This window comes from Notolepis coatsorum (assembly GCF_963971535.1).
Source record: "Notolepis coatsorum genome assembly, chromosome: 13".
In the NCBI taxonomy this organism is placed as follows: Eukaryota; Metazoa; Chordata; class Actinopteri; order Aulopiformes; family Paralepididae; genus Notolepis; species Notolepis coatsorum.
The window spans coordinates 61,296,176-61,313,798 of record NC_140177.1 but is presented as its reverse complement, the minus strand read 5'-3'; the positions used below and the strand labels follow the sequence as shown (position 1 = coordinate 61,313,798).

At 43.2% G+C, this 17,623-nt stretch overlaps 1 protein-coding gene across 1 annotated transcript in view; it reads left to right on the top strand.

Annotated features, from left to right (window-relative positions):
* Positions 1-16,761, top strand: part of kncn (kinocilin) — a gene marked incomplete at both ends in the record, with an annotated part of 31,869 nt that extends 15,108 nt beyond the window's left edge. The window contains 4 exons of the mRNA XM_084328147.1: positions 8,521-8,589; positions 8,806-8,877; positions 14,451-14,544; positions 16,683-16,761. Of these exons, the coding sequence (XP_084184273.1) occupies positions 8,521-8,589; positions 8,806-8,877; positions 14,451-14,544; positions 16,683-16,761 (314 nt within the window). The remainder of the gene's footprint in view (positions 1-8,520; positions 8,590-8,805; positions 8,878-14,450; positions 14,545-16,682) is intronic.
* Between the last annotated feature and the right edge of the window lie 862 nt (positions 16,762-17,623).

Here is a 17,623-nt window from a genome sequence, read left to right as displayed (position 1 = left end):
AACCCTTGCCATAATTTGAGTGCGCCCCCTAACTTTTGATTGCAAGGTCTGACATTGACCCCCTTTTCAGGAGTTGACCTAGAGCCCACCAAGGTCATGCATATCAAATTTGGTCAAGGTCAGACCTTGCAATCAAAGGTTAGGGGGGCGCACTCCAATTATGGCAAGGGATAAAACTAATAATAGGCCTTGCCATAATTGGAGTGCGCCCCCTAACTTTTGATTGCAAGGTCTCACATTGACCAAATTTGATATGCATGACCTTGGTGGGCTCTAGGTCAACTTCTGAAAAGGGGGTCAATGTCAGACTTTGCAATCAAAAGTTAGGGGGATAATAACCCTTGCCATAATTTGAGTGTGCCCCCTAACTTTTGATTGCAAGGTCTGACATTGACCCCCTTTTCAGGAGTTGACCTAGAGCCCACCAAGGTCATGCATATCAAATTTGGTCAAGGTCAGACCTTGCAATCAAAGGTTAGGGGGGCGCACTCCAATTATGGCAAGGGATAAAACTAATAATAGGCCTTGCCATAATTGGAGTGCGCCCCCTAACTTTTGATTGCAAGGTCTGACATTGACCAAATTTGATATGCATGACCTTGCTGGGCTCTAGGTCAACTTCTGAAAAGGGGGTCAATGTCAGACTTTGCAATCAAAAGTTAGGGGGCTAATAACCCTTGCCATAATTTGAGTGCGCCCCCTAACTTTTGATTGCAAGGTCTGACATTGACCCCCTTTTCAGGAGTTGACCTAGAGCCCACCAAGGTCATGCATATCAAATTTGGTCAATGTCAGACCTTGCAATCAAAAGTTAGGGGGCGCACTCAAATTATGGCAAGGGTTATTAGCCCCCTAACTTTTGATTGCAAAGTCTGACATTGACCCCCTTTTCAGGCGTTGACCTAGAGCCCACCAAGGTCATGCATATCAAATTTGGTCAAGGTCAGACCTTGCAATCAAAGGTTAGGGGGGCGCACTCCAATTATGGCAAGGGATAAAACGAATAATAGGCCTTGCCATAATTGGAGTGCGCCCCCCTAACTTTTGATTGCAAGGTCTCACATTGACCAAATTTGATATGCATGACCTTGGTGGGCTCTAGGTCAACTTCTAAAAAGGGGGTCAATGTCAGACTTTGCAATCAAAAGTTAGGGGGCTAATAACCCTTGCCATAATTTGAGTGCGCCCCCTAACTTTTGATTGCAAGGTCTGACATTGACCCCCTTTTCAAAAGTTGACCTAGAGCCCACCAAGGTCATGCATATCAAATTTGGTCAATGTCAGACCTTGTAAGCAAAAGTTAGGGGGCGCACTCAAATTATGGCAAGGGTTATTAGCCCCCTAACTTTTGATTGCAAAGTCTGACATTGACCCCCTTTTCAGGAGTTGACCTAGAGCCCACCAAGGTCATGCATATCAAATCTGGTCAAGGTCAGACCTTGCAATCAAAAGTTAGGGGGCGCACTCCAATTATGGCAAGGGATAAAACTAATAATAGGCCTTGCCATAATTGGAGTGCGCCCCCTAACTTTTGATTGCAAGGTCTGACATTGACCAAATTTGATATGCATGACCTTGCTGGGCTCTAGGTCAACTTCTGAAAAGGGGGTCAATGTCAGACTTTGCAATCAAAAGTTAGGGGGCTAATAACCCTTGCCATAATTTGAGTGCGCCCCCTAACTTTTGATTGCAAGGTCTGACATTGACCCCCTTTTCAGGAGTTGACCTAGAGCCCACCAAGGTCATGCATATCAAATTTGGTCAATGTCAGACCTTGCAATCAAAAGTTAGGGGGCGCACTCAAATTATGGCAAGGGTTATTAGCCCCCTAACTTTTGATTGCAAAGTCTGACATTGACCCCCTTTTCAGGAGTTGACCTAGAGCCCACCAAGGTCATGCATATCAAATTTGGTCAAGGTCAGACCTTGCAATCAAAGGTTAGGGGGGCACACTCCAATTATGGCAAGGGATAAAACGAATAATAGGCCTTGCCATAATTGGAGTGCGCCCCCCTAACTTTTGATTGCAAGGTCTCACATTGACCAAATTTGATATGCATGACCTTGGTGGGCTCTAGGTCAACTTCTAAAAAGGGGGTCAATGTCAGACTTTGCAATCAAAAGTTAGGGGGCTAATAACCCTTGCCATAATTTGAGTGCGCCCCCTAACTTTTGATTGCAAGGTCTGACATTGACCCCCTTTTCAAAAGTTGACCTAGAGCCCACCAAGGTCATGCATATCAAATTTGGTCAATGTCAGACCTTGTAAGCAAAAGTTAGGGGGCGCACTCAAATTATGGCAAGGGTTATTAGCCCCCTAACTTTTGATTGCAAAGTCTGACATTGACCCCCTTTTCAGGAGTTGACCTAGAGCCCACCAAGGTCATGCATATCAAATCTGGTCAAGGTCAGACCTTGCAATCAAAAGTTAGGGGGCGCACTCCAATTATGGCAAGGGATAAAACTAATAATAGGCCTTGCCATAATTGGAGTACGCCCCCCTAACTTTTGATTGCAAGGTCTGACATTGACCAAATTTGATATGCATGACCTTGGTGGGCTCTAGGTCAACTTCTGAAAAGGGGGTCAATGTCAGACTTTGCAATCAAAAGTTAGGGGGATAATAACCCTTGCCATAATTTGAGTGCGCCCCCTAACTTTTGATTGCAAGGTCTGACATTGACCCCCTTTTCAGGAGTTGACCTAGAGCCCACCAAGGTCATGCATATCAAATTTGGTCAATGTCAGACCTTGCAATCAAAAGTTAGGGGGCGCACTCAAATTATGGCAAGGGTTATTAGCCCCCTAACTTTTGATTGCAAAGTCTGACATTCACCCCCTTTTCAGGAGTTGACCTAGAGCCCACCAAGGTCATGCATATCAAATTTGGTCAAGGTCAGACCTTGCAATCAAAAGTTAGGGGGGCACACTCCAATTATGGCAAGGGATAAAACTAATAATAGGCCTTGCCATAATTGGAGTGCGCCCCCCTAACTTTTGATTGCAAGGTCTGACATTGACCAAATTTGATATGCATGACCTTGGTGGGCTCTAGGTCAACTACTGAAAAGGGGGTCAATGTCAGACTTTGCAATCAAAAGTTAGGGGGCTAATAACCCTTGCCATAATTTGAGTGCGCCCCCTAACTTTTGATTGCAAGGTCTGACATTGACCCCCTTTTCAGGAGTTGACCTAGAGCCCACCAAGGTCATGCATATCAAATTTGGTCAAGGTCAGACCTTGCAATCAAAGGTTAGGGGGGCGCACTCCAATTATGGCAAGGGATAAAACTAATAATAGGCCTTGCCATAATTGGAGTGCGCCCCCTAACTTTTGATTGCAAGGTCTCACATTGACCAAATTTGATATGCATGACCTTGGTGGGCTCTGGGTCAACTTCTGAAAAGGGGGTCAATGTCAGACTTTGCAATCAAAAGTTAGGGGGATAATAACCCTTGCCATAATTTGAGTGCGCCCCCTAACTTTTGATTGCAAGGTCTGACATTGACCCCCTTTTCAGGAGTTGACCTAGAGCCCACCAAGGTCATGCATATCAAATTTGGTCAATGTCAGACCTTGCAATCAAAAGTTAGGGGGCGCACTCAAATTATGGCAAGGGTTATTAGCCCCCTAACTTTTGATTGCAAAGTCTGACATTCACCCCCTTTTCAGGAGTTGACCTAGAGCCCACCAAGGTCATGCATATCAAATTTGGTCAAGGTCAGACCTTGCAATCAAAAGTTAGGGGGGCACACTCCAATTATGGCAAGGGATAAAACTAATAATAGGCCTTGCCATAATTGGAGTGCGCCCCCCTAACTTTTGATTGCAAGGTCTGACATTGACCAAATTTGATATGCATGACCTTGGTGGGCTCTAGGTCAACTACTGAAAAGGGGGTCAATGTCAGACTTTGCAATCAAAAGTTAGGGGGCTAATAACCCTTGCCATAATTTGAGTGCGCCCCCTAACTTTTGATTGCAAGGTCTGACATTGACCCCCTTTTCAGGAGTTGACCTAGAGCCCACCAAGGTCATGCATATCAAATTTGGTCAATGTCAGACCTTGCAATCAAAAGTTAGGCGGGCAGTCATACTTACATACTGTACCTACTCTTACTAGTTATACGCTGCTGGCCAGTATGACATACACAATAATACTATAACACTGTACATACATCTGATTACTCAGTAGTACTAATTTATATATTTTATACCAAGTTTAATCACCTGTACGTTGTATATCACTATTGCACTTTACTGTTACATGTGCACTCTGGATAGATGCCAAACACCTTTCCGCTGTACTGTACTTCTGCTGCGTGATTGATTGATTGATTGATTGAAAAGTTTATTAACAGATTGCAGAATGGGTACAGTACAGTACAGCTCAATACATACAATTGTTAAGGGGATGCAGACCAGAGAAAGACCTTCGTCTTGTTTACATCAGGGTCCCCCATTTTCAATTCATCATAACATATATGACATACATGACATACAGATAGACAGTACTGCTACATCTATACATTTATGACATATCAGATTTGCAAATACAGTACTTTTTGTGATACAAAAAGTGTCCAGAAAAAGAGTGTATATACATTTGACGTAGTAACTGTACGTTGGGTGGGTTGGGGTGGGGTTGGGTGGGTGGGTGGGTGCTGTACATTGGAGGGGGGGGGACACACACACTGTACACTGGAATACTGACAAAGCCATACTTGGTCATTTACTGTACAACTGGGTTAGGACATTTGTAGGGGCCAGTTTCGAATTGCAGTCTCCCGTAGGTGACAATACATTTGAATCTAATCTACTCTAATCTAATCTCGACAGACAGTGAATTGAATAGCAAAGTGTCTTTCAAGTACCACCTAAGAATATGTGAGCAAATACTGTTCACGTTTGGGAGTGGAAGCACTCACAACGATATGGAACGTATAAACAGAACACAGTATTTATTGTTTATGAAACTGTACATATTAATATGGCAGTGACTGACGCCCCACAATAAACAATATATCTGCATTGCGTGGGGGGGGGGGGGGGGGGGAAGCACTCACAACGATATGGAATGTATAAACAGAACACAGTATTTATTGTTTATGAAACTGTACATATTAATATGGCAGTGACTGACGCCCCACAATAATGACGATTATGACCAGTGACTGACGACACAGGAGTGCACACAGCTTTATGAAACTGTACATATTAATATGACAGTGACCAGGGGTGCAGTGGTAAATTGACAGTAGGCCAAATGCTCCATGCACACGCGCGCATGCACAGTTTTTCCTTTTTTTTGTGTGCACAGATTCTTTTTTGTGTGCAAATTTTGCACATTTGTATTTGAAAATCTGGTATGTCATAAATGTATAGATGTATAGATGTAGCAGTACTGTCTATCTGTATGTCGTGTATGTCATATATGTTATGATGAATTGAAAATGGGGGACCCTGATGTAAACAAGACGAAAGTCTTTCTCTGGTCTGCATCCCCTTAACAATTGTATGTATTTAGCTGTACTGTACCCATTCTGCAATCTGTTAATAAACTTTTCAATCAATCACTTACATTATTTGTGTCATTCAGGGATGGTGGTGCTTTTTTTCTACTAGTGGTGGGCATGGTTTCATGGTCCTCCTGTGACTCCTGTTGATACAACAAAACAGATAACATTAGAACATATACATTACAGCAGATTTAACCAGAATATTAAGAGCAAGTTCTCTACTGTGCAGAGAACATCAAAACACATTCCCAGCGTATGAAACTTTTGTATCAAATGTATATACACTCTTTTTCTGGACACTTTTTGTATCACAAACAGTACTGTATTTGCAAATCTGGTATGTCATAAATGTATAGATGTAGCAGTACTGTCTATCTGTATGTTGTGTATGTCATATATGTTATGATGAATTGAAAATGGGGGACCCTGATGTAAACAAGACAAAAGGGGTCTGCATCCCCTTAACAATTGTGTGTATTGAGCTGTACTGTATTGTTGTACCCATTCTGCAATCTGTTAATACATTTCAGTCAATCAATAGCAAGGCAAATCATTACTGAATGATTGTATTATTATTCTTCCAATGCGATTGCGTGGCAAATACATTTCTTTGTAAGAATATATCTGCATTTTGTCAGTACAATATGAATCAGTGATCACATTGAATTAAAACATGATTATTTCTTGACTCTGTAAACAAAACACGCATTTGTCATGTCTCATGATTCATGAACCAGTGCCACGATTATTTATTTCAAGATAAACAAACAGGCAAATAGCCTATAGCTTAGTCAATCTGGACAAATACATTAGACCCTATATTAAAGAAAAAAATAAAAGCTGTTTTAAATGCGGTTACTTGCCTTGTTGTACTGGAGTGGCAAGAGGACTGCTGGACTCAGTGGAGTCGGAGGCGCCGGCGTCGGAGGAGGTCGAGGTAAAGCGAAACTGAGTTTGCTTTGTACGAGGCCGAGCTGCTGAAGCTGCATCTTTCTTCTCTTGGGCGGCGGTGGCATCCTTGCGTTGCAGGTAGGAACATGATACTATTGTTGTTGTCAAAATGATCCGTTTATACCGTGTACTCGCGGACGTGGTTGGAGACACCTAGTCTACCTGTGCTTTTTGTTATGTAAAACGGTGGCCGGGTACTTAGTTACAACGAATGGGAACAGCGGATTTTTGTGTGCGCGACTGCGCGTACACGCGGGTACATATCCGTGCGCGATTGCGCGTACTTCAGCCTCAGTGACGAAGGCCAAACGTCGTTTGACCGCGTATGCCCAGCACTGCACCCCTGACAGTGACTGACGCCCCATATCACGATTATGACCAGACTGACGCCACAGGAGCACACAGCGCCCCCAGCGGCCCATAACAGCAGCAGCGGATAATGCGCGTTCACGGGAACAGTCACGTGGGGTGGGGTAAGATTATGGCAAGGGGTAAGATTTTGGCACCACACCGGTCCCGTCGGGTGGAAGAGGTTAAAGTAGTAAAGTAAATAAAGTATTGATAACACGCTTAGTATTTTACTAATTCAGGTTTTTTATTTGATGAACGTGGGCAGTGATATGCGAAAATCTACTAAATGGGTTTTATTTCTATAAAAAAAAGCATACACTGGTGAGGTCAGTGGACAAGTAATTTACTCTGTGGATGCTTGAACACAGAGTAACACCGGTATCACTGAAGCCTAGGTGGAACTAAAGTAAACTTGTACTACTGTCTAAGAAACCTAGCCTTGAACATTTGGGATTTGTGTTGCTTTTTTTCCTGTTGTACCGAACTCGTACCAAACCATGGCCCCAAAACCGAGGTACGTACCGAACCATGGCCTCTGTGTACTGTTACACACCTACTTTGAACGATTAATTCTGCTGTTCAGTTAACACATTTGCTCTGATAATGCTTTTCAGTAGAGGTATCTGATGATGATGATGATGAGATTTTGGGGTTCATGTGCCGTGATGTTTGCTCCAACTAACATTCAGACCGACTGATATACAATAATATTGATGTAATAATACGATGTGTGTGAACTGAGTGTTCTCAACAAGATGGTTTCACTCCTGTCGCAGCTCCACTAGATTGTAATGGCACAGCCGTGCGTCACAGCCATCCTCAACCTTGTCGGTGTATAATGCCAGCTCTCGGCTCATAAGGGAAATCAATAACTGTAGAGCCAGAGGGTCGTGGCGTGAGCCATAAGACATTCTCCACTTCACGGCCCAGATATTGCTTTATTGCTACGTTGAATAAATTGTATTGCCATACTTCTGCTTCTCTATATACATTCTTATAAAAGACATGTTGAAATAACACAAGATTTGTTGTCCCTGACGTTGTTGTTGTTGTTGTTGTTGTTGTTGTTGTTGTTGTTGTTGTTGTTGTTGTTGTTGAAACGTTGATGTGTTGAAATTGAAAAACAACACAGCACCAGTTTAAGCCATGTTGTTTAATTACAAAAATCTGCCAGGATATTTATAGTTTAAGTGGATCAATATATCGGTAATACTTAACACTGAATTACCATTAGTGGTAGAAGGGAATTATTCTACCTGGCACCATGTGAGCAAGGGATCCTTTCGAGAGGCAGTGATAAAGAATCGTGAGAGCAGTTTTCACTTGCCGTTTGTGGCTCATAAACACATCCATGCTGGTCAGATATTTTTATTAAAAACACCTCAAATGGAATTAGCAACTTGCCATTAAATGGAGTACATATGAGTGGAGAGTTGGCCGCTTAACTCTGTTTCCTGTAACACTCCAGGGAAATTTGTTATCTGTTTAATGAGATTTGTCTTGCTTCCTTGTAACATGACACTAGTTATTCAAACTAGCCCTTGCAATCAATCAAACTGTCCCTTGCTATTATTTTCTAAATGGTTCTATCAAAGAAAGCAATTAAGCATCACAATACTTGGACCTTTATAATCCAACCGTAAACCGTTAGACTGTCATTCAACAAATTTACAATTTTATTTTGTTTTTGTGTTTTCTAGGCCTGCTAATATCCGTCTACCCCTTCATTAAAGCCTGGCTTAACATCAACAACATTCTTCCAAACCTAGGTACATTTCTGATGTTTTTTCATCATTTGACAATCTAGTTTGCAGATGGAAAATGTTATAGCCCAGCTTAAAAATGTAAATTTAGACAAATCTTAATAATAATTTGATTGATCACTTGTTGCATGCATCATTGTGTAATATTTATAATATAACATTGAAAAGGAAAATTATCTGTGTCAAGAGATATAATGGTAGTTATTTTCTTTTCTTTCCCAGGGAATTTCAGAGTGCACCCCACACCTGCTAACCCGGCTCCTGAAATAGTGGCAGAAACACTTAGACGGGAAGGTGAGTGTTGGAAATCATCTCATTAGATGTACCAACTGAAATATTAAAGGAATACGCCAATATTTTGGGAAATTAGATTACCGTCTTCTCCAGAGAGGAAACTGGTGTCTATCTTCTTGTCTCTCTCTGGAGAAGACGGTAAGCAAATTTCCCAAAATGTTGGCGTGTTCTTTAAGAACCTAACCAAATGCAACTATAAATGAATGCTTAAGTAATAATACTAGTCCAAATGTACAGTATATACAGTATATAAATGTAAACCCAGCATTAAAGAATCCTTTTATGTCCTGATTTCTTGAACTATTATATGGGTTGGGACCAAAATGGATTACTGATGGGTCCATCACAACAGTAGTCATATTTGTCTGTATGAATATGTTTCAATCAATCAAATTGATTTGTATAGCACATTTAGACATGACACTTGTCAACCAAAGTGCTTCACAGTAAGTCGCATAGCAAAAGAAATAAAGGAAAGTGCTAAAGTATAAAATAAACAGAAAATATAAACAACCAACGGACAGACAAAGAAACAGAACAACACGTCAAAACAAGCCAGGCAAGAGTCAGGGAAGGCCAGGGAGTATAGATGGGTTTTGAGTTTAGATTTAAAAACTTGATGGAGGGGGCAGATTTGATGGACATGGGGATGTTGTTCCAGAGGTCAGGGGCTGCGACAGCAAAAGCATGCCCCCCCCCCCCCCCCCTAGACTTGAAATTGGACCTACGGGTAGTTAGGAGACCCTTATCAGCCAATCTGAGGGCCCTGACGTTGGTATAGGGGGTGAGGAGGTCTGCTAGGTACAGTAAACAGGGGCCTTACCATTTAGGGCTTTATAAACTAATAGGAGAACCTTGAATTCTATCCTGTAGCGCACCGGGAGCCAGTGAAGGGAGGCAAGAACAGGGGTGATGTGAGCTCTCTTCTGAGTACCTGTGAGCAGTCTAGCAGCAGCGTTTTGGGGTACAGTAGTTGTAGGCGGGCTATGGTTGACTTATTAAGCCCCAGGTACAGGGAGTTACAATAGTCTAATCGTGAGGATATGAAGGCGTGAATGACTCTTTCAAGGTCTGAGGGGGAGAGAATGGCCTTGATCCTAGCTATGGACCGGAGCTGGAAGAAACACCCCTTCACCACCGAGTTCACCTGCCTATTGAAAGTAAACTTGGGGTCAAAGAACACGCCCAGGTTTTTCACAAAGGGCTGGACTAGGGCAGACAGGTTACCCAGGCTGCTGGCGATGACACTGGTTTGGTTTGGGGGGCCGAAAAGGAGGATTTCGCATTTTGACTGTTTAAGCTGTAAGAAATTGTGTGCCATCCAGCATTTTATGTCGTCTAGACAGGATCGGAGACTGTAAAGATTGGATTTATTGTTAGGTTTCATGGGGAAATAGACCTGAGTGTCATCGGCATAAAAATGGAAAGAGATATTGTGTTTTTGAAAGATCAGACCAAGGGGCAGCATATATAGGGAAAATAGAATAGGGCCAAGGATGGAGCCTTGTGGAACCCCGCAGGAGAGCGAGGCAGAGGGGGAGGAGACATTTCCGATGTTAACGGAGAAGCTTCTATCACTGAGGTAGGAGGTGAACCAGGATAGGGCTGTGCCACTGACACTGTGGAGACTATCAATGAGGATAACATAGTCGTAATGACTAGCAAGACAGACAATTTATTAATACATTTTAAAACTAACACAGACGCTTGAGTGGAGGTACATCTGTCTCGGAGACGTATTCAGACTGCCTCCATCAACTTTCAGACGCTCAGCTGGACCTGTGTAGCTCAGTGGGTAGAGCAATGTGTTGAACACTGTCTGCGCTAAAGCCGATTTAGGCCTCTGTGACTGACGTTGCATGTACTGTATATCAGCTCTATAGGGCCACTCGCATGTGGGTCTAGAAGAACCATAGAAGTAGATGGGCCATGGGTAGGCCAGTGTGTGAATTATACCAATTAATTTAGGGATGGGCCCTCCTTCTAATAAAGGCAATCGCTAGTTATCCAATGCTATTGATACACTATGATTGTTTCTTCTTTCAGGGGGGGCTCAAAGTTAATTCCCCTCATAATTCACACCATGCGGTAGGCTACCGTAAAATGCTTTGGATCAAAGCATCAGCGTCTGTGCTAAAGCCGATTTATGCCTCTGTGACGTTGCATGTACTGTATATCGGCTCTATAGGGCCACTCTCATGTGGGTCTAGAAGAGACCTGGGCATTGTACGGCCCGCGGGCCGGATCCGGCCCGCGGGATGATTCTGACCGGCCCGCGAAAGATTACATGATAATAAAAAAAAAATAATAATAATATTTTTTTTTATTTTTTTTTTCATGTCAACGTTCACACGCACAGTATACGCTTAGGAGACATGCTCAGAAGATGTTGGTTCTCTTTGGATCCACCTACATATGTGAACAGACATTCTCAGTCATGACGTTTACCAAGTCCAGGTACAGATCCTCTCTCACTGATGAACATCTGGCAGCTGTGCTTCGCATCTCCACCTCAGACATGCAACCTGACTTTGATGGACTTGTTAAAGCTCAACAGAGACTGGATTTCTCACACTGAATGAAAAAAAAGAGCTGAAGAACACTAAAATGTGGAAATATAACAAGTGAAATGGGACACTTGATCTTTTTTTTTCTTTTTTTTGCACAGTTCTGAAAACGTTTAATATAGGCATGTAAAGTAAAAAAGGCTACAAAACTGGGACACTTTTCTTTACACAGTTCAGTGACATGTCTTGTTTATTTTTGCTATAAGATGATGTGATGTCTTTAGAAAGCTAAGAAAATCCTTGTTTCAATAGTATATGAAACTCAAAATTCCCTTTGTTATTAAAGTTTCACATTTTGTTTATCATTTTGGAAATAAATTATATTTGAATAAATTATATTTTTGAAAGCTATAACCTCACCTTTTAATTGCCAAATAATAACATACACTCTTACCAGGGGTCAAAACAATGCCATTTACTGCTTGTAACTGAGGGGTACAATTCCCTGACTGTATTACTAGATATGATACTTACTACCACTACCTTTGTACTTAATATTCGGCCACCCAGTACACGGCATAAATATATTATGATGAACACTGTCACGTAGATGAAACGGATCCAACACAAATGTACGAATTAGAAATAGGTCTTTATTTCTACACAGCGATGGTGTGTAGAGCAAGCACTTAATCAAATCAATCACATTTATGAATGGAATTAGTATGCACTTTTATGGCAAGAGTATTCGTCGGTATATCAATATAGAATGTCCAATCTCTGAAGGCGCAGGTGGTACATATACGACCTGGAATAGTTTAAGGAATAACAGCAATGATACTTTAATGATTATATACTGGATACACTAGAGGGGGTTAATCCGGTCGCTTGTAAGCCGACAGGAGTAGGAAGGGGGGGGGGGGGGTAGAATCCGACTGCCTCATCCGGCCAAGGGTATCCCAGGTGAACCCACTGTAGTGCCGTTCAATGCGCCGGCGATCCTTGGACCACAGATGAAAGCAGGTGGACTCTTTGTGGGCCGGCGTCATCCGGTCCACGGAGGAGAGACGTGAAGCGACCTCGTCTTGCAGAGCGTCTCCTCACCTTGCGTCCTCTCCAGGGGGGGGGGGTTTCCAACACACGGCAGTGTCGGGGGTCTTTATCCATGGAATAATCAATGTATACAAAGCATAATCCGTGCCTGGGAAGGCGGGCTGTCGTCGGTAGAATAATCCGGTATACAGGTCCACTCGCTCGTCGGCTCTGGGGCTCCTCGGGTGCAGCTTCACGTGGGGTCAACCACCCTGGGTAAGCAGCCAGTTCTCTGCCCGAAACGATGGGGTACTGACTACGGTAGTATTCTCACCGCACGAAGCACTATATATTAACAGACTATTATTAGCTTAATAGACTACGTCCAACTCGACGATATAGTGCCAAATATGACTATTCAAATATTAATATACACGATGTCTCAATACCGATGGTAGGCGAACTTGGCCTTACTCCCACACGTGGCGTCGCGGGGAGGCTTTACGTCTGTGACTCTATTGGAGGGTAAGAAACTGGACTGAAAAGAAAGTCCTACTTTAGTAGCGCAGTATATATACGCACTATGAACAAATAGTCCCATTAGTGGTGCGGTAGCCAGATTCCTACGCGGAACTAGGACTTGTTCGTACATGTGGAGCGGTACGTTTGAACTGGGTCTGAGGGGTATGGCAGCCTGGCACCAAGGTCTCGACCAATAGTAGAATGGAGACTATTATGGGATGTTCAGTAGGCTAGAATGGATATTCAATGCATATTGTACAAGGAATATACAAGGGATATCAGGGAATATTAGAGAATATACAAATACAATTAAATATATATATATAAATAAATATATATATTCGGTTTAATCTGGCCCTTCACAACACTGCTTTTTATATAGAAATAAAATGTATATTATGCATAATTGAGTTTGGAATTTTGGCCCGGCCCCCCAACATATTTTCAGTTGCTCATTCGGCCCCCCGGGAAAAATAATTGCCCACCCCTGGTCTAGAAGAACCATAGAAGTAGATGACAACAAGTGCTATGTATCCCACAGTTCTTTGCATTCATGAAGAAGTATTCCTCTAAATGGGACCAGAATTGCAGCCAGAATGAATTAGAGTAAATTAGCCTGACACAGAAAACATATGTAAAGAGTATCAGCTAGCTAGACAGAAAACAAGTACTTAATCTAGTTTGCTGCAATTCAGTTAATTTGAGTGGTTTAAAAACATTGATTGATTTATCACCTGCTAGCACAGGTTAAGCCAATGTTAGCCAATAGTAATCTCCCATAGAAACCTGTCATACTGGTCCCCTGAATTTATTTACATTCAAAAGCTCATGCTAACTTGATACCTGACACCGTAGGTGCTTCTAGATGGGTATCTAATGGTCGCACAGGCTGCCCACTTAGGCTACGTGTACCTGTTGAAATATTCAGCTGCACGTCAGTATAGAAATATTCAATGCATGTACAGACATGGGTGGTCTATCAAAAGGCGGCTAACTGGTTTGTCAGTTAACGCTGTCACTCTTCATATCTGAGTCACAAAGTGGATTGTGCACAAGTATAAATAATACCCGAGGCGTTTGATTCCCACTGGGGCTACCCATACTATAAATGTGTGTGGTCATGGTAGGCCAGTGTGTGCATTATACCAATTAATTTGGGTATAATTCGATAAATCGCTAGTTACCCAGTGCTATTGATTGTTGCTTCTTATTGTCACAATAACGAGACTGCCCAGAATAAAAAATGCAGCAAAATTATGTAAGAAAAAAGCCACTGTTTCTTGCCAGAATTAATAGAAGAGACCCACATGCGAGTGGCCCTATAGAGCTGATATACAGTATATGCAAAGTTCATTCCCCTCATAATTCACACCATGTGGTAGGCTACCGTAAGATGCTTTGGATCAAAGCATCAACCAAATGGCATATAAAGGTGTACATAGACTGTTCAATAGTATAATTTCTATGTTCCAGCTTTCTGTGAGTTTATTGGTTTCCTTTGACTCTCGACAGCTACTCAGAGTCAGCTGAATCTGGAGCGCTCCAAGAGCCGGATGGGGACCTTTGCTGATGCTAACCCAGTGGCGGAGGGCAACCCAGATGAGGGGTATGACACACACACACGCACACGCACACACAGACAGTGTGTGTGTTCCTCCTACCCTTTTCTCACTATGGCAACAGTGGTTTCCTGGATGCCCCTCAGTGTGAATGTAATAAAGTTGTTATTTCATACTCTGAGCGTTATAATAATAATAATAATAATAATACTTCGTTTTATATAGCGCCTTTCAGAGGACCCAAGGTCGCTTTACATAAGGGGGGGGAGGGGAGGTAACAAATTAACAAACATAGTGGACAGACACAACATATACATATAAAGTGAGAAAGTTAGTGGTTGAAGGCCAGGTTGAAGAGGTGGGTTTTGAGCAGTTTTTTAAATGAGTCCAGAGTTGGGGCGGTGCGGAGTTCTGCGGGGAGGGAGTTCCAGAGGGTGGGAGCTGCCACACTGAAAGCTCTGTCCCCGAACGTCCGTAGTCTGGTTCGGGGGATGGAGAGCTGACCAGTGTCCGTGGATCGCAGGGACCGTGACTGAGTGTAGGGGTGGAGGAGGTCAGTGAGGTACTGAGGTGCCAGGGCGTGAAGGGATTTGTAGGTGAGCAGGAGGGTTTTGTAGGTGATGCGGGATTTGATGGGGAGCCAGTGGAGGTGGATGAGGATGGGGGTGATGTGCTGCCAGGGTTTGGTGCGGGTTAGAACCCTGGCAGCTGAATTTTGAACATACTGGAGCCTGTCCAGGGTTTTGCTTGGGACCCCGGACAGGACCCCGTTGCAGTAGTCCAGGTGGGAGGTGACGAAGGCGTGGATGAGGGTCTCAGCTGTGGTGTCGGAAAGTGATGGTCGGAGTCTGGAAATGTTTCGGAGGTGAAAGAAGGCGGATTTGGTGAGGGAATTTACATGGGATTGATAGGAAAGGGTGGAGTCCAGGATAACGCCCAGGTTGCGGACCTTAGGGGATGGGGAGATGGAGCAGCCGTCAATGTTGAGGGTGAGATCCCCAACCTTCCGGAGCAGGGCCTTGGGTGCCACAACCATGAGCTCGGTTTTATTGTTGTTGAGCTTGAGGAGATTAGATGACATCCAGGTTTTTATTTCGTGAAGGCAGTTGATAAGGGAGTGTGGGGGAGATGGGTGGATGGTTTGGTGGAGAGGTAGAGTTGAGTGTCGTCGGCATAGGAGTGGAAGCTGAGGCCATGGCGGCGGATGATCTGACCGAGGGGGAGCATGTAGATGGTGAATAGGATTGGGCCAAGTACGGAGCCTTGAGGGACGCCTTGGTTGACTGGGGCCGGGGTGGAACTGGAGTCGCCGATGGTGATATACTGTGTCCGGGTGGTGAGGTAGGATTGAAACCAGGAGAGTGCTGAGCCAGTGATGCCGAGGTTGTTGGATAGGCGGTTGAGGAGGATGGAGTGGGAGACTGTGTCGAATGCTGCAGAAAGGTCAAGGAGAATGATGTTATGATGCCCTCACGCCCAGAGTCTGTGTCCCTGTCCAGAGTAATGGAATGATCTGGATCTCTCCGTGCTTGGAGAGCGTATGTGGTAGCTTTCCTGAAATGGTTCACTTTCTTTTTCTTCTCCAAGATGGTCAATTCAATGAACGGATTCATGGTTATATTCATGGCTTTATAAGGTGATTCAGAGAGTAGAATATTTATTTCTCATGCTTTATATTACACAAAGCACAACGTGTTTCCAAAACACATTGATAATTATTAATATAATGAGGATGATTTGAACCCATTGAGGTGTATGTTTAAAAATATTTATTTATATAGAGAATATCTTTGAATTCTCCATAGTTGTTGGCAATGTGCTACAGATATTGTCACAATAACAAGACTGCCCAGAATAAAAAATGCAGCAAAATTATGTATGAAATGTAAGAAAAAAGCCACTGTTTCTTGCCAGAATGAATTAGAAGAAGAGAAGATAATTGGGCCACTTCTCAAAAGTGAAGACCATAACAAGCAATCAAGTCGCTCTGGATGCTGTTACCATGGTAACCCAGACCCCAGATTTAATTCATGTCTGACTCAGCCATTCATCATCCTTGCAGAACGTTCATGACTGGACCAGTTAAACGATGGCACACACACACGCACACGCACATGCACATGCACACACACACACACACACCAACTTTCCTTCCATATCTAACACTTTGCTTGTTCTGCTGCAGGACATCATCAGCAGACATGCCAGACATCTTGTCTCGGAGGAAATTGAAGCAGTCCTCTACTGATCAAGACCAGCCGTGATGATGTCATCACACATCGCTGACCTCACTGGGCATGAGGTCACCGTGTTGTCAACCATGCTTCACTCTGATCATGTAAAGATAATGAGGTTTTGTGTATTCAGTCAAGATTGTCCTGTCATGTAACTTATATCCTGATTGGGTACTGGTTCATAGAAAATAAATAACTTCCGGTTTAGCTGCAACATGTAGCGCACGCATTTGGCAATAGCTCCGCTCCCATCAACGTTAATTTCGTTTAAAAACCTTATTTGGACAATACCAAAAGAGATTAGACCACATCGTATGTATTGATAAGACCTTCTACTAACTATATCAAAAGACAACATGGTTAAGGACAAGGAAAGGACGGGAAAGAAACAAGAAACGGCAACTTCAGCGGCGCAGATTGAAACACGATCAAGAAGAAACGTTCAAGGCGACGCGGATACAGATCCGTTGGCGACAAGCCCCGACGAGGAGAATAAAGAGGAAAATACACCGAGACCATCGACTATTGTCCCCGACAGAGAGACAATAGTTGTCAACATAACAGGAGCGACAGGAACAAGCTCCGTGAGAGATATAGCAGTTGATTATGAGAAGATAATAGCAGACAAATCCATCGGCATCGTTACTGCACCTATACCACCAACTGACACAAGCAGTACAATCACACCACCCGATTTCAACTCACTGACTAACCTGATGAAAGAACAGATGGTCGCTTTCAGATTACACATCGAGGAACTCAAAGCACACGACGATGCTAAACTCGATCACATCGATGCTAAATTAGAAGAAGTTAAGAAAGTGGTCGCTGTACAGTCCGAGCGAATCACGACAGTGGAGAATATGGTGACAGATATTATACGGGCAGTCAA